The sequence below is a fragment of the Apteryx rowi genome, unplaced genomic scaffold (assembly GCF_003343035.1).
Source record: "Apteryx rowi isolate R43461 unplaced genomic scaffold, aptRow1 scaffold_182, whole genome shotgun sequence".
Classification (NCBI taxonomy): Eukaryota; Metazoa; Chordata; class Aves; order Apterygiformes; family Apterygidae; genus Apteryx; species Apteryx rowi.
In genome coordinates this window covers 1,464,795-1,491,999 of record NW_020448108.1, presented here as the reverse complement: position 1 = coordinate 1,491,999, position 27,205 = coordinate 1,464,795, and the positions used below count along the sequence as shown (strand labels likewise).

General features: G+C 41.9%; 2 protein-coding genes across 3 annotated transcripts in view; one reads left to right on the top strand and one right to left on the bottom strand.

The window, feature by feature from the left end:
- Positions 1-4,653: 4,653 nt before the first annotated feature.
- Positions 4,654-11,947, top strand: SLC46A2 (solute carrier family 46 member 2). Of its 2 annotated transcripts, XM_026061551.1 has the most exons (5): positions 4,654-4,685; positions 4,807-5,969; positions 7,857-7,940; positions 9,500-9,656; positions 11,155-11,947. In XM_026061551.1, the coding sequence occupies exons 2-5, from the start codon at positions 4,907-4,909 to the stop codon at positions 11,210-11,212; spliced, it is 1,362 nt and encodes a 453-aa protein (XP_025917336.1). In that variant the 5' UTR covers positions 4,654-4,685; positions 4,807-4,906; the 3' UTR covers positions 11,213-11,947. The 2 variants fall into 2 exon arrangements, with proteins under 2 accessions (XP_025917336.1, XP_025917335.1); XM_026061550.1 differs by having other exon boundaries at positions 4,667-5,969.
- A 2,330-nt stretch (positions 11,948-14,277) lies between these two features.
- The window catches only part of SNX30 (sorting nexin family member 30), a 52,958-nt gene continuing 40,030 nt past the window's right edge, over positions 14,278-27,205 (bottom strand). Inside the window, exons 7-9 of the mRNA XM_026061568.1 lie at positions 26,712-26,798; positions 19,990-20,142; positions 14,278-18,018 (exon numbers count right to left, since the gene is read on the bottom strand). Of these exons, the coding sequence (XP_025917353.1) occupies positions 17,959-18,018; positions 19,990-20,142; positions 26,712-26,798 (300 nt within the window). The 3' untranslated portion in view covers positions 14,278-17,958. The remainder of the gene's footprint in view (positions 18,019-19,989; positions 20,143-26,711; positions 26,799-27,205) is intronic.

Genomic DNA, 27,205 nt, shown 5'->3' with positions numbered 1-27,205 from the left:
ATGATGAAAAAATATTTTCCTAAGGAAAACAGGCCATTACTGAAATAGCTACTTATTCCCCAGTGTTTTCAATCAGCTCTCCTTGTCTCAGGTACTATAAGGCCACTACTGCTCTACCAGACTCAGATCTGGGTGCTATCCAGTTCACAGCTGTGTTTTGCCTCCTTGCTGCCATGAAGTTGCAACCTGTGTCAAAATACTCAGCAAGTGCCAAGGGACACTAGGTATATCAGTATGTGGAGTAAACGGGGAATGAGTGCACCACAGAACTTTTCTTTTCAGACCACAGCCAAGCAATGGGAGATGAGGTGAGAGGACTCAATATCCCTGCCACATGACAGCAGTCAGTATCCAGACTGCCGCAGGAATTTCTCCAGCTTCTGGTCTCCCAGGACCACTGTGGAGGCTGTCGCAGCTGGGGCAGAGGATGGCGGTGCCGCCCCCGTGCACTCATGCTGAACCTGCGTTTGTGCAAATTCCTGTACCACCAGCAGAGCTGCCGACAGGCAGGAAGCGCTGGGGCTCCCACCACGCTTTTGGGAAGGTGAAGAGAGGGGGAGGTCGCAGAGCTGATTTACAGCTTTCTTGACGAAACATCTTGCCAGCAGGAGACAGCAACTGCCTCACACTGTAAATCGTGAATCCCGTGGGCAGACTTGGGCATGGGGAACAAGGAGGGCTTAACAGCTTGTGTTGGATTGCAGCTCCTGGGTGCCAAAATCTGACCTTTTCAGATGGAAAGTTGTTGAAGTCTGAGCTCTAAAATGCTGGTGCTTGCCAAGCCTGGCTGCCCCAGTATACCGAGATCCCTATGACAACCTTGTTCAGAAATAAAAGGTGATGTAACTGTCATAAATGGTGAGGTTACAGACAATAGCATAGGAATGCATAAGGAGACATTAAACACCTATTATTTGACTGGCCAGGCTGACAAATATCCAATAGCTGATGCAACGTGGAGCTGACCAGGGCTCTAGCAGGTCTGCAGACAGGATGAGTCTATGGTGGGATGCCCTGAAAGAGTGTTTTCCTTTTCCAGTTGGCTATGCCACTGTGCTATTGTTTTTAGGATTAGTCTCAGTAATTCTGTAGGTGCATTAAATGTCAAGAGCCACTGCTCTTAAGGCTCCATTGTATTTATGCTGCATAAATGTATTTTAAAATGTATGCTAATGTCTCTATAAATATTAGTACAATGAGAACTGGGCTGTGGGGAAAAGCTGATATTAGAGAAGAGTAATTTTGAAGTCTTCTTGGCATGAAATGAATATGGTATTCATGCAAAGTATTTTGCAGTGGAAAATATTCTGGAGCCTGTATTAAACCTTTACTTTAGCACTCGCTTTGCAATTAATTACATGAAATTATTTCCTTCCATAAGAATCATTTCTAAAAAACACATTCAACATGAATGAACATTCAAAATATCCTGAAAAAATATATATATATAATCCATGAGCTCGTTAATGGTATTTAGCACAGTCCATTAGCTATATAGATCTGAATAACATTGACCATGACACAGTATCACCTAAATCTCGAGAGTGTCAGATGAATAAGCCAGACAACCTGTACATGCAAGAAAGGGTGGAAAGAAAAATATCCTATTTGTAACAGCTGAGCAGATTTGCAGTCGCTCAAGCTCTGTGCCTGTAACATACCTCTGCACTCCAAGGTAATTGAAGTCCCAAATCAAAGCTAGAAGGGGGCAAAGGCATTTATCTTTCTCTCTAATGGTTGATAGAAGAGACCAGGCTCACTGAGTGAAATAAAACGTGGCAATTCATCTAGTTGCTTTTATTGCTTAAACTGTTCACAGGCTGATGCTTTGCATTTTTTAGTAAGGCTTTCTGGAATTTCCATCCTGTGGAAATATTCCAGGTTTCAGAGTAATAGCTTTGTCCCACTTCTAAAGAAGGGCTAAACAAACCAAACACCTTTTTCAGAAAATCTGGGGAAAAAAAAATCCAAMCAGTTGGAACAACCCAAATTAAATTTTACAGTTGGCTAATAGTCTTTTGGCCTGGCAGAAAACTAAAATCTCTGGCGTAACTGAAATTATCTAGCAACAAATCATTCTAGCACATAATTCCCTACTCCTTTCCATGTGAGTTCTTGGAATTTTTTCCCAAACTGAAAAGTAAAACAAAAAAACTGCACAATTGAGCTGGGATTGAAAAAAAAAAGAAACTCTTGAACCATGAATACACAAGCATTGAGTAAATTTCACCTGAATCAATACAAAGTACAACAGATGGAGGTTTTAACATTGTTCTTCTAAATTAATTATTAATTTGTATTTTAAAGTAATCATCATAAATCTTCCTATAGCAGATTATGTTATTCTGCCTGTTATGATTCATCAGACCAGAGGAGAATGAGATCATTACCATTTGAGTTAGCATTTTTGAGGCTGCCAGATATCCTCCAAGTATTTCCTGCAGCTGGGAATGCATGTAACTTCCTCGGACCTGACAGCCTGTTTGTGCCAAACCCTGCTCAAAGAATTTCTGTCTCTGAGTAATGAGAGCAACCTCCCTGTAGCTCATTCGGTCATCTGGTGGGGACCCCAATCCATTTGCAGGAAGTTGCCTCACTTGGCCCCCTTAGATCTCAGACCTTGCAGCTACATTCGATGCTGACTTGGTCATTTGCAAGACCTTTGGAAGTAGCAGATCCAAAAGCACCAACTGCTTGTCTCTCTGGAGGGTATTTCTGGTGCACCAGCAGAGGCAGATCTAGCTGTAGCAACACAAAGCTTTATGAGAGGTTACTAGGCCTTATATTGACATAGTGTTTTGCATCCCCCAAGCAAGTTCTGTGTCCAGCAGAGGGGAAGGGACCAATTTCAACACAGTGACTTCCTGCCACTTTCCATGTCCTTAAATATATTTTGCAAATCCTAGGCATGGCAATAGGTAAGTATATAGTCACCCTAGCTGGGAAAAAGGGGATAGGATTAGGAGGAGTCAGCACCCCGTTAGCTGCGAAATGCCTCCTAAGGCTGCTACATCCTCAGTCTGAACCTGCAGAGCAAAAGACCAAGAGTCACAGGAAGAAAACAGGGCCTGGGATTCTCAGGAACTGTGGTAAAACTGTAAATCTCCCAAATCATCATGGAAAGGGCACCATTGCCCTTTCTAAACATAGGGTGCTGGGGGAAGCAGTCAAATTATGAGGTAGACCTGGGAGAAAGAAAATCCCCTCTTGGTCCCTGTGACTGTATTAGCCCCGAGCACGGGATGGGACACACCAAGCAGGCACCTCACAGTTTTAACATTTCTAGGAACGACATCCTGCATACATGCTGTCTACACATGGGGCCAGTCTCCAGTGTTTCAGAGGCAGACAACACCAACAACTACATTGCGGCCTCCTATAATCAACCAATACAGGATTAAGACCATAAATGTAGTGAAAGTTAACACTATTCTAGTATTCTTTCATGCCCCCATGGTGTGTGAACCAAGCAAATCGTATATTCAAGGATTCATAACACAAACTGAGTTTTCTGTCTCCTAGAAATTCCTACCATGGCATGCAACCCCTTCTGCAAACGGAGTACTGGACTGCAGCATACTCAGTCCCAATTTCCCTGCTATGTAGCTTAGAAACTTTATATGCTGAATAATGGTTTCTTCTCCTTTGGGCACGTTTCCAGATAAGCACAGAGGTTCTGCTGAGCTTAGGGAGAAATGCAGGGAGGGAAGGAGAAGTTCTCCAGTGAAAGCTGCCTTCAGCCTTTCTGGACCAGCAAAGGGGCAGCAGATATCTTGAAGGAGAGGAGCAGCACCATCCCCCATGCCAGGAGCTTGCAGGAGCATCAGCCCTTGCGCTAGGCAGGCGGCACCGGCCTGGGGAATGCAAGAGGCCAGGGACGCTGTGAAAGCACTGTGAACACGCATGTGGCATCAGCGCCTGCAAACACACACAGCTGCCCAGCAGCACGTAACTGTGTGCATCCTGCCTCCTGCTACCACCCTGAGATGTGGCTGACGTACAGTTTCCACAAAGCGGCCACTTACTCACCCTGGCTTCCCACTCTACTCACTGCTTATTCACAGCAGAAGCCAATTCCAGTGTATAAATCAAGGCTTTTCTCCTCCTCTTAGAAATTCCCAAATTGTAAAATCCAGAGACAAAAGCATTTGGAGAGGCAGTTGTAGGAGAAAGATTGCTAAAAATAGGCTTTTTCTCATTTCTTTTTGGTGCAATTTCCTGATTGCATTATTGAAACAGCAATGACAGAAGGGGTGAGATTTAGCAATAACACAGAAAGGAGCAGGTAAGTTCAAAAGAGCCAGCTGCACCATGATGTGGAAGAAAGGAAAAAGGGCTGGAGGCAGGGGGAATTCATGAATTAGCTGATAAATAAACAGACAGCCTTTGTCCACCCCCACATCTAGGTGTGAGCCTTGTTTCCCCAAGATTCCTCTCACACATGAGGGATGCCAAAAGGAAAAAAAAACTAATTGCAGCAATTACATGATCAGGTCATTTTCACTTCCTAAACTGGGAGACAGAAATTCCCCTGGGTCATATGACCTGTTTTGAAACTCTACCAGGAAGATCAGCAACAGCAGTGAGCAAGTGCAGGGCGTTCTCCATCTGTACAAAAGCCTCTCTTGCATGAGCCAGAGATCAGAGCAGTGTGGGGATGTGCGTGTGTGCACAGATGTAGCAAGGTGCTGTGCAAATATTCTCTTATTCAGGTTTGCAAAATTCTCTGATTCTGTGCTATCTGGCAGATCTTTACTTTTTTACTTTTTTTCTTTTTTTGATTCGCCTCCACTGCTCCACTTCAAGTATGTCTCCAGAGCAGAACTTCTGAAAGGGCATTTCCTGCAGCACATCTCCCTGAAAACAGGTCTCCCCTCTTCTGAAGAACAGCCAGCCATCAGCTGCCATGGTGGGGATAGCAGTAATGAGGACATGGATTGAACCAGTGGTTGCTGGCTCCCAGGTGGCCAGTGCCTTCTACGACACAGGGCTGCTACTGGTGGTGAAGAACTACTACAACCAGACCAACTCAACCTCTCCCTCTCACTCACTACAAGATGCTCAGCAGAAGGCTGTCTCTAATTTCTATATCATCTACAACCTAGTCCTGGGCCTGAGCCCGCTGGTGTCAGCCTACGGCTTGTCTAAGCTGGGGGACAAGGTGCATCGGAAGATTCCCATCTGCTTCCCTCTTTTTGGCTACTTGGGCTCCAAATCTCTCCTGCTCCTCCTGATCCTGCTGGACTGGCCAATCGAGGTGATGTACGGGGCTGCTGCTTTCAATGGGCTGACAGGCGGTTTCACCACGCTCTGGGCAGCTGTCATGGCTCTGGGATCCTTGGGCTCCTCTGAGAGCAGGAGGTCTCTGCGGCTTATCATTATTGAGCTGGTGTACGGCCTAGCTGGCTTCCTGGGAAGCATGGCATCGGGGTACCTCTTCATTGGCTTCAGTGATCGCTATCGAGAGGGCACTGTGCTGGTAGGCTGCAGCATTGCTTGCTATGCTTTCTGTCTCCTTTACAGCATTTTTGTTCTGAAAGTCCCCAAGCCAGCAGCTCCCTGCTCAGCCAAAGCCGAGAGCGCAGGGGACAGTGGCAGCCAGCTACCAGCGAGCACAGGAGCCTCAGGGAATTTCCACTCTTCTGAGAGCGGCAACCTCGCTCCAGTAGCACCCTCAAAACTTATCATTGTCATGCTCTTTGTTGGGGCGATTCTGTATGACCTTGCAGTGGTTGGTGCAATGAACGTGCTCCCACTCTTCTTGCTCAGGGAGCCTTTAAGCTGGAATCCCGTGGAGATTGGCCACGGCAATGCTGCTGGGTATGTGATCTTCGTCACCAGCTTCCTGGGGGTATTTGTGTTCTCCAAGTATTTAAGAGATACTACAATGATCATGATTGGAATGGTATCCTTCAGCGCTGGCATCCTCATCATGGCCTTTGTGCGGTGGACCTTCTTGTTCTACATCGGTGAGATGAATTGCTGTGTGTGGGAGTGAGTGTAGTCTGAGAAAGGGGCTAGGATGTTTCTGTACTAAGAGAAGGGTCTTTGCTCTGTTTTACTGGGAAATCCAGGGCAGGAAGCTCAGTAGAGAGTCACAAGAATAGTTCACAAGAGCGTTTCGTTGTCATAGTAAATGAGATGAGTTCAAATACTGAGGTCAAAACACTGTTCAGCATGATAAGCAGCTTTCTCTGGTTTCCCTCCTCTTTTCTCTTCCTCATAGTCATCTACTTTACCTAGCAGCAGGACCATCCCCTCTTTCAGCAGCTCACAGAATAACCAGATTGTCATTCCCATGCCCCGTAGCCCTCCACTCACTTACGATGTAGGCAGCTACTTTGAGCTACCAAAATCTATAGGACTTCGGAGGCAAGGGTTTCATCATTCCCCTTCCCAATGTTTGGCTTCAGATTGCTACACTCGGCGCCCCAAAATATCCGAAAGAGGCATCCACTTTTGTTAATGCTTAGTTTCAAGGCTAGTTAACTTGTAATTTGTTACTTGGTCATAATCCAAACCTGAGCAGGGAAACAATGCTTACAATGTGTGGGAGTAGGAATTCTTGTTGGCTATTACTACTAGTCAGACAACACTGCTGCATTAATACAAGGCATGTGCTTGTTGTGAGGAAAGGCTTAAGGCTACAATAGCAAAAAGTTGGCAAAGATTTCCTATTAAGTGAACATCTTAACACATGATTTGTTTTTGTTGCTGTAAGACATTTATGGCTGATGGGAAATTTAATAGTGGAACACTGGATCTGCTTCAGCAACTAAAACATTATCACAGTGTAATGTACAAATCCTACACTACATATAAATGACTGAGGGACAGGTAACAACAGATGGGCCAGACATCCCATGAAAAGGAAAAGGCAACTTTATTATTGGGAGGTAGCCTCCACAGGAACACAGAAAACAAAAAACAAGAACAACATCCTTTGTGGCAGTGAAATGGATGATTCATATTTGACAAACAGAAAGAGTATGTCACATGGCTTCCAGGTCCTGTTTCTGAAAGTGAGGAAAAGATGAAAGAGAAWTGACCTGAAGAGATTTTCCTGTGTGTCCCTAGAGGGAATGAGAAATTGAAAATCAAACTAAGTTATTTTTAAAGGCAAAGATAGTAGGATATCACATTTGGTGTACTAAAAGCAGATAAAAAGAGAGTGTATTTTTTAAGAGATTTTGTTTATCCACTTGGCAACCAGGCTGGGGAAAAAAGACAAAACAAAAATAATATAATACAAATGTATGTTTAAAATTAAGCCCATCATCAACACATGCTGCCACACCATTCACAAGATGCTTGTTCCTTGCATTGTAGAAGCACCTCAGCACACTAGACATGGACTGAGTCTTTGCTGAGATCATTTCTGCTGACAGGAAGCCAGCTACTGTTCCCTAAAAATTTCCACACTAGAGAGAGCCTAAAATACTTTAGCCCAAGCCAGAAGCACCATGTTACTAAACCAATATAATGTCATACTGTCCTGCAGCACAGGATGCTCTCTCTGCTTGTGAGATATGAATCATCCACCTCACCTGTCACAGAGGACAGTGCTATATTCCAGCTCTGTTGGGATTTCAGGACAGGCAGAGACCAAGAAACTCTAGGTCTAGGGAAAGTACTCTGCCGGTCGGAGAGATAGCTCATGTAGCCACCATTTCTGGTACGAAGCAAGGACTTACACTCCTATTACAGGTTTGTACTGCTTTGTGGTACTCCAGGGACAAGAAAAGGCAAAGCAAAGGCTCTGTCCAAGCCTCAGGCATGTAGTCTTCAAAAGCGATATTTGTATTATGAGACAGGAAGCAGGTACTGATGATAACTAAATATTTATTGCATTACAGCACGGGTAGTGATGCTCTTTGCCCTCATCCCCTTACCAACCATCAGGTCCATGTTATCCAAGCATGTTGAAGGATCATCTTATGGTGAGTTATATTATCAGTCAAACACCCCCAAGCCCCTCCATTCAGCCTAGAATACAAAGGCAAAAATAAGTTATTGCTACCAACTGCATATTACATGATAAAAACAGAGCAGTTGGTACCACAGAAGGGAAGGGAGGAGCAGAAAAACTTGCTGAACGGGATTGTCACGTAGAAACTTCTCCTCCCTAGTTATTTCATCATACACCCACAAAATTTTCAGCACATGCTTTAAGAGATTACCATTAGTGTGCAGCTCAAAGGCAGGGAAAAAATACCAGAGCTCAAAAGCACAGTGCTCCAGGGAAAATCAAGAGAAGGAAGAAGTTGGAATGAAGCAGCACAACAATCACACCATTTACGTTTGCCTTCTTTTACTTCCAGCTTTTAGAATGATGAATTTCCTTCATCTTTTTTTAGTTACACTTTCTATCTCTCCCAAATGATGTCATATTTGGATATCTTACAAGCTCAGTCAAACAGATGCAGAAATCAACCTGCGGTGCTACTGTACAACATCCAATTTCCTTATCCGTATATTGATGGATAATACAAAAATAGTCATGTAGAAGCTGTGCTCTGTCACCAGTTCATTCCTATTGTTTGTGCTCCTTAAAGTTGTCTGTAACAAACCCACCTAGTTGCCACAAATAATGCAACTTGTACACCAGATTAATCAGCACGCTGTTTGGATCATATGTCAGCCTCTCTTGTCTTTAACCTTCAGCATGAGCTACCCAGGCGGCACTTGGCTACGCTGACAGATGAGTTCACAAGCAGGACAACGCAGTGGAGCAGCCACTGCCTGGGGGTAGCTGTGTCCTTAGGCTGCGGCAGCTGGCACTACGCAGGTGGAGAAGGCAGTGAGGGCGACAGGTTCATTTCATAGCCCCGAACCAGCCCCCAGTTTGCACACGCCCGGGGGCTGCATTGCTTCCCCTGCCCCCACTTACCATCGCAGAAGCAGAACCCCAAGCTTAAGCAAGAAAGATTATTCCCAAGCTGTTTCAGTTATAATTCAACTTCTCCCTTCCCTCCTCCCTAAATATACAAACTACACTCAATGCCCACAGTGGACATGAGCTATCCTCAAGACAGCACTGCCACTGACACCACCAATGCTCCAGAAATCAGGTAGTATTACCATTTTAATCCAGCGGATCAGCCTTCTGGCTTACGACAGAAGCAGACCCTGACTAAAATCTCCCTTATCTTAAAGATGCTAGCCCAGGTCCTTTCTACATCCTATGGAAATGAGCACTTTTATTTCCCAATCTATTGCTGCTTTCTCAAGCAGCTACCTCAACATCTGGAATAGCTCAGATTAGCAACTGTTTAAGTAGCCAATTTTCTAGATAGTTCTTTTGTCCTGTGCCTTAAAGGATAAAACAAGGCATTTAATTCTGGTCCAGAACAACAGCAGGTACAAGATCATACTATCTGGCATTTGTTAAGCAATGACCACATCAGTCTTCCATGCAATGGTGATCTGTGTGGAGTCTGCAAAGACATACCACAGCAATTTTTTCTCCCCAGGGATAACCTATTTTCTTGTTTTACAGGTAAGGTGTTTGTTCTGCTGCAGTTGTCCTTAGTCATCACGGGAGTAGTGACATCTGCCATCTACAACAAGATCTATCAAGGCACAATGGACTGGTACAGCGGGTTCTGTTTCATTCTGTCTTTCCTATTTGGCTGCCTAAGTCTCCTCCCTGTAAGGTAAGGAATGGAAAGGGTCTTGTTAAAAAGCACATTAATTTTTCTTTATTATTCCTGATTCTAGGTCTAAAATGTACAATGAAGACTGGAAAAAGAAAAATATTTTTGTTTAACAACAAAAATTCTGCAGAACTAGATCCACAAATATCAAGAAGGTTCAAAGAATGAAACTTGCAAGTGGTTTAACCAATGTTTTAAATCTTCTTTTTGTTTAATGTAACATGAATCGCTGTAGGAGGAACATTTAGCTGTGCTTAAGAACTAATAATCCCAAGGGACAAAGCCTTCATGCAAAAGCAGTGCTTGATATTACTGAAACAGTAGTAAGTAGAGAGGGGGAATAAAGCTTTATAAAGTAAAACTTTTTTTTAAAATCCATTACAGGTTATTTATCAGTGTGATAGAAAAGAGTAATTTCAGTTTCCCTCCAGTGTTTCTTTCAAAGAGAAACCATTGCCACACAGTTGTGGAAACGGTTACTCTTCTGATGCCCAACTGAATTGCTCAGCTGAACAGCTAAAGAATGACTGAGATCTATATTTTCAAGAGCAAGTTCTAAGCACAAAATCAGCTTAGTTTAATTTCAGGAGAGAAAGCTGAAAGAGCATCTCCAGGACATGTCAATCTACTCTCCTAGAATGTTTATGAGGGATCTCCCTCCATCTCTCCCATGTCACTGTCCCCTCACCAAGTCCCTCCAGCTCATTGCACTCCTTGAAAGGGCAATATTGTCCCAGTGTGAAGTTGAAGCGGACTACGATAATATATTTGATCCATGCAACAACAATATCCATATTCAGATATAGGGCAGATGCTGGATAGACTACCATCTGACCTGAACCAAAACTCTTGCAAAGTTTTGTTGTTGCTTAAAAAAAAAAGTAATAATAGCAGAAAGTCTGAGGTCACCATGTATCCTCCATCAGCTTCAGTACTATCACTGAGATATGAAGAGTGGAAAAAAAATTAAGGAAAGCTCCTACACTATCAGCTGTCTGTCTAGTCCAGACCACTAGATCCTTTCTGGACTTTTCAGCATATACCCAGTGTCAGCAGGAGTGCAAGTGCAGGAGAAGGCTACTTCATTCTCCATCTTTCCCAAGGCTCTGCTTTCCTCCTCATATGTTCCTGATGCAAGAGTAATCCGTTTCATGTGCACAAATCTGCAGTTTAACAGAGAGTCACTGCTAGATACTCAATTGCTTTTAATGTGGTCTACAAGTAGAAGTTGAGCATTGTTACAAGCACAAACACAGGTACCAGGACTTCAAATCTGGCAGATGACAAATGGTGTCCATTTCATTGCTTGCAAATACAGCAACTTATAGAGAAGCTGGAAGGTTCTCCTAAGGAAGCCCATAAGCGCTCAGCCAGCTTCAGACACCTCAGCAAAGTTTAAACAAAGCCAAAGACTTAATGAGGAAAGAGGAAACTCTAGTTTTGGGAAGTAGCTTGCTAGCTTTTCTCTTGTAATGTGTATCTTTATTGTTCTTTACAGCATTGTGGCCTTCAAACAACGTTCAACCACTGGTTCCCTTCAAATTCTGACAGCCTGACAGAATTGCAGCTGCTAAAACATCTTTTCAATTCTCTGAGCTGCCCAAGGGGAAGGTTTGATAACCATTCAGTCCCTACAGATTTGAAAGTGAAAAACATCTATGTTCCTATTTCATAGCACTGCACAACCTCTTAGCCACTAAACTCAGCCAGGACAGAGAAGTTTGCCTTGTTACTTACTCTGTGAGATGATGTACTGCAGAGACATGCTGGCTATTGCACACCAGCCGTCTTCAGAGCATTTTGGTTTCACTCYAGGCTGCTTAGCAGTATTGACTTAATAGTGCAGACAGACAAGAAGAGCATAAAAACAAAAAAGAAGGTTTTAGCCATGCTGTTCAATTTGGAAGAGGGAAGATGAGCATCAGGCTTAGTTTTCCATTAGTTCTCTTCTTGTCTGTTCAGTTAGAAATCTCGAGGCAGCCCTGTGACTTTGGCTTACGAAGTAGGGGTCCACAAGTAGCATGCTGCATGTGTGGGGGGGTCTGCAGGACTCCCTTACTCTAATGAGTGTTAGAGACAAGTAGAGAGAGTTGTCAGCCCATCTAATTGATGTTGCAAGGAAGAGCTCTAAAATATAGTTATATCATTAAAAAAAAAAACCCACTATTTTGTAATCTCTGCAATAAAACACTACTGAACAGATGTTTGTCCCTGATTTCTGGGAGATTGTAAAATGCTTTAACAGAGCTTACAGCAGGACACCTATGATTTAAGAGCTGACATTGACATTTCAACTCATACCACCAGGACCTACTACACTTGTAACAAGTTAAGAATTGGTAAGCGAAGCACACCAGTACAGTTTTTATGGAGGCATAAGGACCCTGATGTCAGGTAGTAGTCATCTTGCTAGATCAACCCCCTTTAGAAAGGAATGCTACGCAATATAGCAACTGGCATGAGACATTATCAGCTAAATGGTTCAAAAGCTAAACAAGGTTCATAAGACTAGCATGCCCTAGAGAGATCAGGGTCTAGACTATGTCTCTGCTTACACACTGATTGAATTAACAAGGATTAAGTTGTTTCCAACCCCCAAGCTGTGTAAAAGTAAGCTAAAAACTCTACAGTAGCTGCATTAACCAGGAAGCAACCCAGGAAGTCTCAGTCTGAGCCAAGGATCTGGCAGGCAGAAATTGATTCCTCACTATGCAACTCCCCTGCTCAGAGGGGGTTACTGCCATGCCCATTGCCCCCTACAAGTCCTATTGCACTCTTTCCTCACCTCCAGGCTCCACTTTCACAAATTATTCTACAGCAGTGGACAGCTGAGACGTAGTTGAATCAGCAGTGCAATAGGCTTTCAAGGGAAGCATATTTGCAGTAAGATCACGAGCTGCCCAGCAAAGCTACTGCACACATCATAACTTCAGTCGTGAAGACTGCAAGAAAAGAAACATTTATTCTAGGTAAAGAAGTCATCTTTTAATACATTTATTGGTCCATTCCATTAAATTAATTGAGGTAAAGAAATGGTGCATTTTTTTAAAAAATGTACACACTAACAGAGCATTACAAACAATTTTACCTCAAAGTGTTTTTCTCCATCAATACTAGTTCCATAGTAAACAATGCACAAAGTATATTTATACAGAGATATATGAAAGGGAATAGAAGCATGCCAGCACCAGAAATCAAGACAACATTTCATAACCTGCTAGTCTGAACAAGAGCATAGTTGGTAGATTTGGTTGAGTACATGAAATAAAAGCCTCATTCCCATTTTTACATCATTTACTTGCTAATTCACACAAAGACAAGTCTTTTCACAGCTTTCATTTTGTTTTTTAATGGTATGAGTATGCGAAGTAAACATGTTCCAGTGAGCAGGTTTTACACAGGTCAAAAGTAGCACACAGTTTGCACAACGAGCAAGCAATGTTTCAGTCTTCAGTACTGATGTCTTGAACATAACGAGCACTAACTCGGTCAAAGCAAGCCTGCCTTCATGCACAAGGCATAGCTCTACAAACCTTAAGAAGGGGCAGATGGATGCAGGTACAGAGGAAGGAAAAGAACGAAGGTGGCGCTGCGCTATTTTCAAATGCTAAAGAACAAAACCCTGGTTGTTCACTGCTGTAAGAAAAATATCTGTCCCTTTGAGTGGTGGGAAAGTGGCACTGGCTCCAATCCTGCACTCAGATCTGAAGGTGTGGATATGTATACCAGTGGCAGAGTTAACAAAATGGTTCATCTTTAAAGTGTAGAGTACCAAGGCCTCCCAAGTAGGCTTGGACAGCTCCTACCTTTTAGAGTTTTGGCAAGTCATTTACATAAGGGTAAGTAACATTCGGACAAGTAACATGCTTTAGTCAAGCAAGCTTAAAACTAGTCCAGTTCATTACAGAGACTTATACGCATCAGATACACTGGCAGTACTCCACAGTGCCAAGTGTAGAATTAAATACATCTGTATGATTCCTTAAAATTGGCTAAATAGCACCCCAAAAAAGTTTAAAATGCAACCTTCACATTCCCCAAAGGCAAAGAGTTTATTCCTGCAGTCCCCAGTTTTACTGTCAAAAGTATTTCGCAAGTACTAGCAAGTCTCCCACCTTAAAAAGAAACCTCAATTCCCCTACTGATTGGTTATTGTAGTAAAAGGTTATACACCAAGGGAAAGACTGTTCTACCTTTAGGATTTAAGGAGGCTAAACATCTAATGAGCTAATTTAGTTCATTTCTACCTACCGCATTTTGCGCATTTTGAGTGGTCATAAGCACCAGTATCTTAGATTTTAAAAGCCTGACACATTAATCATGCACAATTTCTTGAGAGGAATGAATAAGTTTCAACAAAAGCATGGGTCTTATCAAAACATGAACAGTCCCTGTGGGGCTGGGATATCTTTGTATGTTGATATCTGCAGGACTGACACCTGAGGCAATACACCATGAACAGGCTGGGCAGAGCCACTCCTCCAAGGTGCTCTCACAGTAGTTCTGCAGCCCCTTCACTGCCAGTTACACTTTGCTTTTGTTCCTCTCTACCACTTGTTCCACCGCTCTATCCCTAGCAGAAGCATCATTATGACAAAAAAAAAGTCAAAACAGACTGCACTGAAGAATCTGTAGTTTATTTTTTGATGCAACTCATGCTTGAAGAATTAATGCCCTTAAAGGCTATACCTAACACCATTTTATTTTTCAATAGATACCTGAAAAATCCATAATGATGTTTTAGTGTCTAAGTTTATTGCAACAGTCAGAACCTGATGATGATATGTATGAACAACACAGTTCATACCTGAGCATGAAAACAGGATCTCAGTGCTTGCTTTATTGTGCTGGTGCCACTTGAGGAAGAAACAAACAATCCTAGAAACAGCATGCAAGTAACCAGGACAGCAGTGAGTTATGCGTTCTCTGAGACAAAAGTTGTTCTGGCTCTGGATTAAAAAGAAGACTGGGTTAATTTAAGTGTTTAAGGACCCACATCTTACATAGGCTTGTAGGAAGGGCGCAACTACTTTTGATGACATTTTACTGCATGCAGAGAGGGTGACCCTAAGTGACAGAACACTCAAGTTACTCAAGATGAAGCTCCTGCACTACTCGCGTCTCTGCTTTCCTTTCACAAAATCTTTTGCTTTTCACCATTAACATTTGGGCTCTTCAAATATAGAGACACAAAAGGTCTACAAGATCAACATTGCAGAGCTGCACTAACAGCTCAGTCAGATCTCAACCTCCCAATAACAGCAGTTAGTTAAGTGTACTCTTTACATCTTAACGGAATTTCTTGCCTGTTTGTAGCTTGCCCACTCTGCCCTGCTGCATCACATCTCAAAGTCAGGATTCTCCCCACACCTCACAGCCTCTCCCACAGTAACCCTGTGGTTTACAACAAGAGCTCTTTTTTAATAAGGAGACTCCTTAGTAGCCCATAGGGGCCAAGAGACCCACTACTACACACTCTTCTACACAATTCTTGCAGAGGACTCTTCTTTTTAATGTTAAGTTTTACTTTCCACGTAGAAGTTTGAGAGGTTTTGTTTTTTTTCAGTCATCCAAGAAATCTTGTTGCAGGCCACAGCCTGAGCTAAACGTTCCAGCCTTTCCTCCGGATTAACTTGGTAGGTGCCACAGAGCCACATAATGCAGCAGGGAAACAAAGTCTGCCTGCCTCTCAACAGCTTTGCCAGAAAGGGATTTATCTGAGATGAAAACACAACTTGGTCAAGTAGTAGTTTAAGAGTCAGACTGCAGAATCAGGAGCCTCAGATTAAAGAAAATCTAAATAGAAGCTCCAGCAGAAATAGTTGCTTGTTGATTTAAACTTAACTTGGGACTCCCCACTGTCCATTATGCTCCTCGCATACAGCTGCACTGTCCAGTACTAGCTTGCCCAGAACCTCAACCCATTTCAGTTTTGACTCAAAACTGCAGGGAATAGGACACAAATCTTATAAGGCATCAGAAAGTCTACTCACCTGTTTTTAAACAAAAACAAAAACAACAACAAAAAAACTTTTCTGCTCATCTTGCACTGCTTTTTGATAGGGTAGAGGGAATAATGTCTAAATATCAGTTCAAATTAAGTTTCACTTGACTTGCAGTGATGCAGAGTCAACTGGGAAACTCCATTTCACAGAAAGAAACCAGGTCACAGAAGCTTGCTAAGGAAAAAAATCTGATGTTTTCCCAGTTTGTGGGAAAGAAGGAAGGCAGGACTAGCCTTTTGTTTACAGTATCTTATGAGTGCTGGAACTGAGAACATGGCTTGTCTACTGACTGAAACCCTGAAGGTGGTCAGATTGTTAATAATATGCATTTACAAGAACTTAATTTACAAGGGAAGAAGGATGGAGAAAAATATTGGATTACTGCTTCAAGAAACCTTTTAAACACTCCCTTTGAAAAGCAAGAGTGGTTGGTTGTTCTACACCTAACAGCAACCTAAAGCAGAATTCCTTGTTACACCAAGTAAATGTATGAGAAACTGGCAGCTTAAATCACAAAATGTAATTTCTGTTTAGTACCCCAAAGCTGTCAAAGGAAGTCATGTCAAATACGAAAACCTCTTAAAATGCCTTAAACTTGACTTCTCCCACCCAGGGAGCACCACCACATTAGCCTGACAGCCACCACATTGCAATGATAACTCATCTTGACAGTTGCTATAAAGCCTCCAAGCTGAGCAGGGGAGCTTCAGGCACATTTAGTGTTTAAGGACACAATCCAAACCAAAGTGATATTTGATACATCATCACAGGATAACACAAGAGTTGTATATTTCCAATAACTGCACTCAGGTTCTTTGCAAGAGATCAAGTAATCGCTCAGAAGTTTAGCACTAAGCATTCAAAGCTATTTATTCCTCCAAATCCTGATGTTACTTTGACATGAGCCCCAAACCTCCTCACTTCTTATAGATAAAGAGTTAATCCAGAATTATCTGCATGCTGTTAATTCAAAAGGATCTCAGATTCACCATGGCAGCATTACATTCTCTAGAAGGTACCTAAGGCCACTAACAACATGGAGGCAGCTACTTGAGGTTGGACCATAAGGGAAAGGGAAAGGAGGGACTTGAATAAGCAGTTACATTTAAGGCCAACAAAAACTTAACAGGAGAATAGATCTGTACCAAAAGAAGTCTCAAAAGACTTGCCATGTGGCTCAGAGACAGCTATGAACACTACATGTACCTTATAGGGGTAATACCTTATTTTTTCCCTATCAAACCTCACTGACACATTTAAGGCAGGTTTCACACTCATGATGATGCTTGCTGTAAGCAAGCACTTGACACTTTTTGGCTTTTGGCTGCTGCAAAAGAATAGAGAGAGAAAGCAAAATTCCATCTTTACTACAGCAGGCACCTTCAGCAACCAAGCCCAAAGGGGCTCTAGTTCAGAAGAAACAAAATATTCCTAATCCATGTTTAAATCTACTGTGTAACTTCCAGAGCTAGCTTTAGTAAAGAATACAATAAAGACTCATACTTGCTTCCATCATTCCCAGAAGCTTTGAGAGGCTGCTGTTTAACTCACTCCCACACCCAGGCCTATTTTGATCCCCAAGTCAGTCACAAGTACACTTCAGCCTACTGACATTACTTCATAATCACCACGGTAAACAAAGATATTCAGTATGAACCAATAGCATGCCACACTCACAAAAAAACCCACAGTTCATGCTTGCATCACAGGCTTTCTGCAAACGGTGTCAGTATGTTCTATCTAGAACCAGCCCAACCTCCACACAGAAAAGTCCAAAAAATCATTTTATCTAGAAGGACCATACAAGTGGTAGCAAAACAGAAAACATTCTTTTCCAGCCTTTCCCTCTCCTTCCAAAACATAGATAAGGAGTGGTTAGGAAGTACTGTATCATGGGAGTAATTATCTTTTTTTAGATCAAACAAAACAGAATGGTACTAAAGATGTCATTTGGCACCTTGCAGTAGAGTTTATTTTCATCTTTTTAGTGTTCCACTCATCAGTTCCTTCCAGACTAAAGAGGTAAGTTTTATTGAGATCCCTGTGCACTTTCACTATGAGCTCAGGATCACTCCATAGGATGGAGAAGGAACCACTCAAGGTAACTCAAAAAGATGAAACATATCCCAGTTTAAACACAGACAATGAGRAAGAAATTCAAATAGTTTTCAGAAGGTCTGTTCCAGCCTAAACACAGCTGGCACTTCGGTTAACTTGACAAAAGAGTCCTTCATATGGTTCCAGTATGTCTAGTGGTACTGAGCACAGAGGTGCTAGACTGTCCATGAAGGTACTTCTTATTTGGTCTCTGGCTTGTCTTGCAATAGTGGTATAATCGACTCCCACGCTGTAAGGCACTGAAGAAAAGAAATAAAGATTAAAGAAATTGATTGTATACAGCTTCCTGTAATTTTTGACCTGTCCAGATCCAAAGAATGCAAGTTCAGGAAGACTAGCAGGGTCTTTTATAGACTATTGCAGGAAGGAAAAAATAAGAGCTCAAACAGCAAGGAAGTGTTAGGAAAAACAGTTTTAATCTCCTTACCTCCCCCCCCCCAAAAAAAATTAAAGCCCTCCAAGTCATCAGCTAGCTCAAGTCATCAAAAARTCTTTCATAATAACCAGGATTTCCAAGTATCAGCTAGGTTCCACTGAAGTTATAAAGAAAACAGCTATCAGCTAGGCAGACAGACTAGTTTTGATAGCAGTTCACATTTTTGTGGCATGTCTGTGGGAGATGGCTGTTTTAGTTGGTAGTTTATAACAGCAAGTATTATAAACTACCTCCACCAAACTTATTTGAAAAAAAATCTAAGGACTAAAGGTAAGTACTTCAGAGATACACGATATCCCAGTAGACTTCAGAGACTTGACTCCACTGCATTTGATTAACTTGCAATAGTAAAATAAATGTGGAGTCTGGCTTGCGGGCTATTAGAAGGTTTCTCCAGGGTTTGGACTTGTTTCCCCAGACATGCATACTTATCTGATCTATGGCCCTTGCTTTATGTCATTACTCTCCTGACGGTCCACAACTCAAAACGGACAAAGTAGACCATCAAATGTGTTTTAATAAACACTGGGAATAGGCAAACTCATCTCCAGCTCTTACAGTCACAAGTTACTATTGCCAAGCATCTTTTTCCTAATCTTTTATTAATTGTACTGAAGGTGAACAGAGTACTTCTAGTTGTGTATCCTGAAGTGATTAGGTGCTTTCCTACTAAAAATATTCCTTGCTGCGGAAATGAGCAAAACTAAGATGTACAGATGCAACACTCAGATGCAGGGACACTGCTGGACATTCAGTTAGCCTTTAATCCCTTAAACAGCAGCCTCAGAAAAGGGAAGAAATTAGGGTGAAGGAAGTTCTGTGTGACTGGCTATGAATTAGAGACAAGATATGCACTAGAAAGGGCAAAGGAAGTGAATCCTAACATTATATAGAGACATAACCCAGCACAGGAGGTTGTTTATAAAGTAAATCTGAAAAAAATGCAATAGGCAAGAAAATCAAATATGTTACCATACATAAGCCTAGTAGAGTATGTACTAACCAGGGCACTGGGTAACATTTTCTCCTAATATCAAGGAAAATTAGATGAACAGCATATACATTTGAACTCCAAGGGCCTTTTGCTTTAAAAATGATCACCTGATGTTGAATCTCAGGTACACGTACTCCAAATAAAGCATAAAAATCAGGTACAGGTACTTGACTAGGAATTTCCAGAACTAACATACAAGCATTTCTTGAAAGCAGGCAGAAGTGCAGGAATTGTCATCCTGGGCAGAGTCTAAAACACCCAACTGAAGTGACAGAACTATGTTCAAGGAGATGGAGATTAAACTTGTTTATTCATACCAAGCACAGTCTATACATGGACCCAAGGATGTATATTAACCCATGTAGTTTGATTCTTAAGAACCACAATCAAGACATTTACTAGTTTTAGTATCACTAGCATACACAATTTTTGTTTTTCATCACAGAAACAGCACCACTAACTTTAGGAGACAAATTACTGCTGCTGATGCAAAAGTCAGCGGTTCAATCCAAGAGAGACAAGCATCCAGTACTAAGTGCTGTTACAGGGTTACCCTGCAAGAGATTGCTATTCTCATACAGATCACTTGAGCATGACCAGCAGCTCAACAGGTTACAATAGTGCTGTGGAAGCCTCTTTTTGTCAGCAGCTTTAAGAACTAATTCAGGCATCCAAGATTCTTTTCTCCTAGACAGATGAACACTTCCTGAAGAATCATCGCTACCTCAGAGGAAATCAAACTACCCTTATTCCTGCCAATGCTATTGCAGTGCCACATACCTTCTCATAGTACTGGATGTTTTTATCTGCCATCCCCATGAGTAGCTGCCTAAAGTCTTGTCGCTTGTTGTTTTGCCATCTCTCCATATCTGCTTTCAGGTCTGCATTGAAACACTCTACTCTGTCTTGACATTTCTCAACGTCTGTGGGTACCTGAAGCAAAAGAAATTAAGATTTAAACAGTTGCTGAGAGTGCTAGATTCCTGAATTAGTTCAAATCTCACTGAACAAGGCTACAGATAAAAGGGTAAGTGACAGTCCAGTGGTTACCCCAAATAAACTCAGTTATGGCTGCAGGGAGAAAAGCCCCAACAAGGCGAAGACAAGATTGCTTAACATGTTCTATGCTGTTTGAGGTGGCAGGCAGTTGTGTTAATCCATCTCCATGCCAGAAACTGAGATAGACTGAGAAAGAACTTGCTGGAGGCACATGAAGAGGAAAGCCATTCCACTTAAGTGCTGGGTGCCTAGACTTAGTTTCTGATTCTCAAACTAAGCAGTTTGATTGCAGCTATAGAGCAAGCTTTCTCTCCCCCTTCTCATTTACACTTGAACTAGATATTTCCTCATTTTCATAGTGCAACTCACACAAGAAACATTTAGGTTTGCCCAATGAGTTGGCCAACAAAAGCTGAAGTGCTGTATCTTGACTGTAGTAGATAAAGAGGACAGAGCATTTCACAACACCATTGCTAAAGTAGCACAAATCTTAACCAAACAGAGTGAGAAATAGCTTCGTGCAAGCTAAGCCAAATGTGGGAAAGCCAAAAACAAATGAATGCAATGGACAATGTGGCATTTGTTTTGTTCCACAGCCATCACCAGAGATCAACTACTCTTTACCTGCAGGTCCCAGAATGGAATATGACAAGGATCCTCTACAGGGCTTCCAACATAGAGAAGTTAAGAACCAATTTTAGATAGGGAAGCTTCTATGTGGAAGAAGTCTTGAGAATTTACCTGCATGCTTTTGCTACAAAATAGCAGAGATGAAACCCTTTGCAAGAGGAACTGTATCCACTATTTCTGTGGATAGGGATTTCTATTCCCTCTTCCTGGGCACTGGCATCCCTTTTAATGAGGACATTGTAGATCGCATTTTAGCTGCTAGGACCACGCCTCACAGGCCACAGCACCCCAAAAATGGGCAGAAAAGAAAAAGTGCAGCAGTTCCTCATGCACAAAACTTGCTTTGCTGCAAGCAGTGATCAGCATTGGCTGCAGAATAAAGTTTCTTCTAAGCTTCTAGCTTCCTACCCCAGTTTTAACTTACAGGCTGCCTAAAAAAATGCAAGCACAAAGCAATTATGATCACAAAGGAAAGACAACTGGAGCCATTTCACCATGGATTAACTAATGGGCCACTGGGCTCAACACTACACACATAGTCAACCACAAGTAATGGGAGAAAGCCTGAAAGATAGCCTATTACAAGGCTACATAGAGATTTAAATGGATAGGGATAGTAGTCATGAGGTCAAGATAAAAGCAAGTAAGGCCAAAGATATTGGTATTCTTTGCTTATTTTGCTTATCAGCAGCTACAGAATCGGTTTACAAGTGTTTCAAGATGAGAAAACCACGCACTCTTCCTTTTCCCCTTCACCTTTCTGCTACCCAGACCCCCACAAACATTAGTTCTTAGTAAAAGCAGCTGCTTTGTATTACAGAGCTCAAGACCTGATGGTTTTGCTGTTTATTTCTCCTCTCCRCAACAGCAATGCAAGTACTTCATGATTCAGCCCAAGACAGGGGCTAAAGGAGAGAGCTTTCTCCTCTCCYTAGTAGGGCCAGCTTTGACACATCAGTAAAGAGAAACACAATCAAGAGACCTAAGCTTCCATAAGTGATGAACAAGGCTGTAAGGGATTTCTTTAAGTTCAGGGGCTTATCTCCAGAGCTAAGCAGGAAGTAGGATGCCCTGATGAAGTCAGTAACTGCTCCTGGCATGCACATCTACGAAGGCYAGCCTCTTGTTCTTATTAAGCAGTCTGCTGGTTAGTTTACTGGACTAGCAAATGTCTGTTGTATTAGGCCTCTCTAAGACTTGAATGCTTTAGATGCCAAAAAAATGCTGAAAGAATTGCCATTCACAAAAATTTCAGGCTGACTGTGGTGTCTTAGAAGAAAAAAAAAAAGAGAGAGAGAGAGAAAAAAAAAAAAAGACTTCTATCCTGTGTGCAGACACTCAGGACTGCCTCCTTACTAACGTATTCTCTCCTGCTTCCATAATAGTAAGAACAGGAAAGCTAGGCCTGCCAAACCCCACTGAAATAATTTGTAGTAACTAAAGGCAATGACTAGTGGCAATAGAATGATAAAGCTTTAAAATCCTACTGTGTGCAGAATTTTTGCTTAATATTCCTAGCTAATTTTGCTTGAGACACACTGTTTTAACTTGATCTTCATATTAAAAAAACGGATTATGCTAACCTGGAAAACTCCTTCTAGCATTCTCTAGGTTTCAGATCACTTATTGAAGCTTTATAGATGCACTAACACTGTGCTTGCAGAGAATTTTCTCTATGCAGTTCCTGTAAAGGAAAGGACTTCACTCAGCTTTAAGTGTTCTCTTCAGCTTCCAAGTCCTATGATTTTAACTGAGTGCCACTGAGGTAGCGCCAAACATCAGTAAGCAGAATGAGTGTATTAGTTGCTACTATTTAATGTCAGTTTTCCAGCCTTAATTAGCAATGTCATGGGAGTTTCAAACAGAATAACTCTCCTTCCCATTCTCTATGCATTGCCCCTTGAAGCTGGAAGGGGAAAGATATCTCCTTTCAGATGATTGTACTGCATGGTCAGTTCAGAGAGGAAGCATGCCAAAATATGCAGACTAAGCCCATGACCTCAGAAGAGGAAACCTCTGAGCTCTAGCATCAGTGTGACAAGTGGACTTCCTCTTTGGAAGCTTGATTTGCCAAAAGCCTAAGAGGATAATAAGAACATTGGCAGAAGCTTGTAGTCTTTCCTCACATAATGGATACTTTCAGGAGACGGGCTTTTTCTTTGAGGGGTAGGAGGAGCGAAGAAGATAAAATACATAAGAGATTTTTCTCAGGTAACAATATAGGAAGTCAGGAATTTGCTACTACATTGCAGCTTGGCAAGATACACGATTCTGGAAGAAATATGTCAGCTCTGGYTGTTCTCCAGGATGTAAACTAGGGCTGATCACTGAAGTACTCCAGAGACTAACAAGAGTCAGCAAGGAAGGGCCAATATTTTGGCTCTGATAAAGCTGTTCAAAACACAAGCAGCTCCTCCCTCAAATTCATGAGCTTTGAGTATTCCTTTCTTCACATGAGTAGATTTGCACTACAGGCAGTTTGTGGAGTCAATAGTTTCACACTTCTTCCACTGCCTCTAAGCACTATACTTCTGGCTACATAATCCAGACTGCTATAGCTCAAGACATGAAGTTTGCTTGTAAGCTTTGGATGACAAGAACTACCAAGCCAGCTGCTGGAAGGCTTAGAAGATGCTCCTTTCAAGGCAAGCATACCTTGTGTCATTTGTAAGTACTCTGCTGTCTTAATAGGAAAGATTAGGCTATCAGAGAAAGACTCAGGAAGTCTGGGAACAAAACCGTATATGATTTCACAATTCAATTAAGTTAGTTTCTAAGCACTCACCAGCTTCCTCCTCCTTCTGCCATGATCTGCAACCACAAGGTTTTACAAGAATCTGTTCTTGTTCACAGCCAGTTCTCCTGCAGGTTAGGCTGAGAGCGTTGTTCAAGTACAGAGCTATAGGGACAACCCAGTCCTCACCGAATGCATCATGAATGTTCTAATTAAGGAATGGCAGCAACAAATTCCAGCAAAATCTCTGCAGGCTTCATGAAAGCAGCCTCTGCAGGTACACTGGTCCTATTCATAAGAGTAAATACTTTTCCTTCCAGAACAGCAGCATCCCAAAATGGAAGTCACAACTCAGTAGCAGAACCAACATTTTAACTTAATCAGCAGCTTTTAAGTATTTGACATCTACCGTAAGGTTCAAACACCAAATCTGGACATAAGTGGAATCAACTTTGATGCTTTTATCTGCATCTGCCACTTTTACCAGTGGATAGTATTTAATATTAGGCCAGCAGAAAAGCACTGAGAAAAAGGAGACTGGACTTTGGGGGAAAGTAGCTACAACTCCTCCAGATGGCTGCTCTCAGTGGCTTGAATAACTCCAAAACCCAAGTAATGATAACTGGCTCGACCTCCAAGACATTCTAGAAGGGCACATCACTATTTCAGTAGCAAACATTGTCAATGTAAACTGAGAAGAGAYGTACATGCAGGCAAGACTTAAAGAATAAAATTGTATATTCAGGAGTTTGGCCACCTCATCATATGATACATAGCTGCATGCCTAAATGTATTTCCTTTCACGTAATTCCTGTGAAGACCAGTATTTTGAGCGTCTAAGTGTGCACCACTTCTAGAATTCAGCATAGTCAAGCACAGACAACATTACTTAACAGCATGAACATGTCAGCTCTTTCAAATCCCCTCTACAGCCTCATTACCAAGTAAAAAATGGTCCTGAAGCGCAAAGAAACCAGCATTTACTAGGTAATTTATATCTGTACATGACACTTCCCAGGTCTTTGGAAACATACATGGTTACAAGCCTGCTTTCTCTTAACATGGCCAGCTTCTACTTCTAGTTCTGTACTGTCATATTACTTTTCCCACAGAACATCACACTGCAATAAATTAGGTCATTAAAGGGTAATATCATCCTGCTAAGAAGAAATAAAATCTGCACTTCACTATGCTAGTTAGACTACTGCAAAAACAGCTCCAGCATGTGTCAGAAATGAGCAAGAAGCACTTCACCACTGCACTTGCTAAAAAAACAGTATCGCTGCAGAGTCTGCACCCTTTCTTTTAAACTAGTAAAAAAAGTCACAGGAGAACCTATACCATGCTTTCAAAGGAAACCTCAGTATTCTGAGTAGTATTTGGTGGCAGACATTTGCATTAGCTCAGTAAGACTTCTGAATTTATACTCTGCTGAGTTTTAAGGTGATCAAGTAAATTTGAGAACTACCTGATGGCACTTGATCGAGTTTGCAAATACATTCAAATTATGTGTACAATGAGTCCCAGAATGCCCTCCAGTGGAAGAGATTAGTGAGAAGAGATAGGCCCTCATTTAGTGATTAAAAAAAAAAAAAMCTTAAGAATGGCCTAATGTGTGTGGGAGGGGTGTTTGTTTGTTTGTTTTTAATGTAATTCCCTCCAAATCAGCTAAGTATACTCAGAGGAACACAAATGCAATTCACTGCATTAGTGCCAGCAGGTCAGAGCTAACAGTGAGAACTCACTGACTGCAAAACGTGTTGGTAGCTACAGCTCCGGCAGATGATCAGCTATTATAGATAAGGTTAATCCACTCAAGATGGAATGGATCTGAAAACTGGGAACTAGTAATGCATGAACACAGGAAATTGTGGGGGGGGGGGGTTTCCCCCAACTTGTAAGTGCTACAAGAAGATATTTACTTTACAAAAAAGGTATATCAAGTTGCCAAAAGAAATGCTTATGATACTCGAGAGTCAAGTATTCCAAGAAGTTTTTAAGATAGTTATGTAAGTGTTGTGCTTTACACAACATTCCCAGTAAAATGTTAGATGCAAAGCCTTCTAGCAGACGAGAGATTAGCACACTTCAGCAGTTCTGCTTCCTCAAGATCTTGGTAACATCAAATGCCTAAAGAGCTTCACATGGCTTGCTGGATACACTAGATTCAGTTCCATCCCTCCTACAGGCAAATTAGAGTATCTGCTCACATAAAACTACACTGAGGAAGTAAGAGGATATAGCACACCAGCTAATATTGGGGCAGACAAAAAACAGTGCCACCCATCTTAATAACACTATTTGTAGAATCTGTGACAAACAAGCACAAGACTGGGAAATACCAGTTAGCCTTTCTGTGGTCCTCCACAGCTTCTGAATTAAAGACATAATGCAAATCTTCCAGTAAGAGATCATACAAAGTAGTCCTGATACTGGACTCAGTATTGTCCCTCAGTTATTAACTGAAAGAGGAAAGGGAGCCAAAAAACCCAAGCAGAGAGAGGGACAGAACAAAACCTATTCTCATCACTGGCCAAAGTCATATTTAAGATACAGCTGTCARGCTTCATGCACAGGCAGGCAGGAGCACAAGTACACTGGTTTACAGCTTTGCTTCTGCATGAAGCCTGACCAAAATCTGTTACCCAGTGACAGCTGCTGTATCTGTTCAGCATCACATGAGAAGATCGCCTAGCAGAAGGGTAAATTATGTGTCCTACAATATAGTTCAGCAGCGCCAGGGCTGAGGAACTTAATTCAGCCAGCTGACATGTGGCTAAATTGTCAGGGAGTGTTATACCACTGTTACAGTCCATGCCACTAAACACTCTCCCAAATGAATTCTGGGTTTTGTTCAGATGTTACACAGGATAGGAATCATTCCCTACTACTGTCTGGATGCAGCCACCCTACTCTGAATGGTTAGAGATCAATTAGCAAGGATGTAGCTATACAGGCAATATATGTTCACATCTAGGTCTTCCTTTGACACTAGTGTGCCACCAACAAACTCTTGTTCTGACAGAAATCACTTATACTGCAAAAAGGAAATCAGACCTAGACAAAGCAAGCTTTCTTCACTTTCTCAGAAAGCAGCTGAAGTGCAGGGTGCTTTCGTAGAGTAGTTTTAAGTGCTAACCTTTGGACGTTCTTCTTTTTTCAAAGCTACTGCTTCCAGTTTTGCTTCATACTCCGCTTGAACTTGGTCTCTCTTCTTCAACACATTCTAAGTGCAAGAGAAAAGACAGCTGTGAGATGGATCCTCTCGTTCTTTCCCTCCCCACTCTACAGAAAACTGCAAAGAGATACAGCTTAAGTGCTAATTCAATCACAAGTCTGCCTCTGAGTGTTTTGTCCTTTCTTACAGGATTTATGAAATAGCTTTTAAAAATAAAGAGCACTAATGCTGGAAGCCTTCTCCTGCAGTTGGAGGATCGGGGGTGGGGGGGGTGGAAAACAACCTTCAGACAAGCTGGAGGAATGAAAGGCACAAGCTCTCACATAACCATCAACATAAACCTGGTTAAGTCAATTCATCAGTTGACCTATTACTAGCATGAAGAGGATAAACAAAAGCATAAAATCTGTCAAGGATTAGTCCAGAGCTTTTGATATCCTCAAGCAGCAGACAGA

Bases quoted from the DNA above. Each gene is read 5' to 3' on its own strand.
- SLC46A2 (XM_026061551.1), top strand. From the start codon at position 4,907: ATGGTGGGGATAGCAGTAATGAGGACATGGATTGAACCAGTGGTTGCT. The intron at 7,941-9,499 runs GTGAGTTATATT...CTTGTTTTACAG, and splicing joins TGTTGAAGGATCATCTTATG to GTAAGGTGTTTGTTCTGCTG. The intron at 9,657-11,154 runs GTAAGGAATGGA...TGTTCTTTACAG, and splicing joins CTAAGTCTCCTCCCTGTAAG to CATTGTGGCCTTCAAACAAC.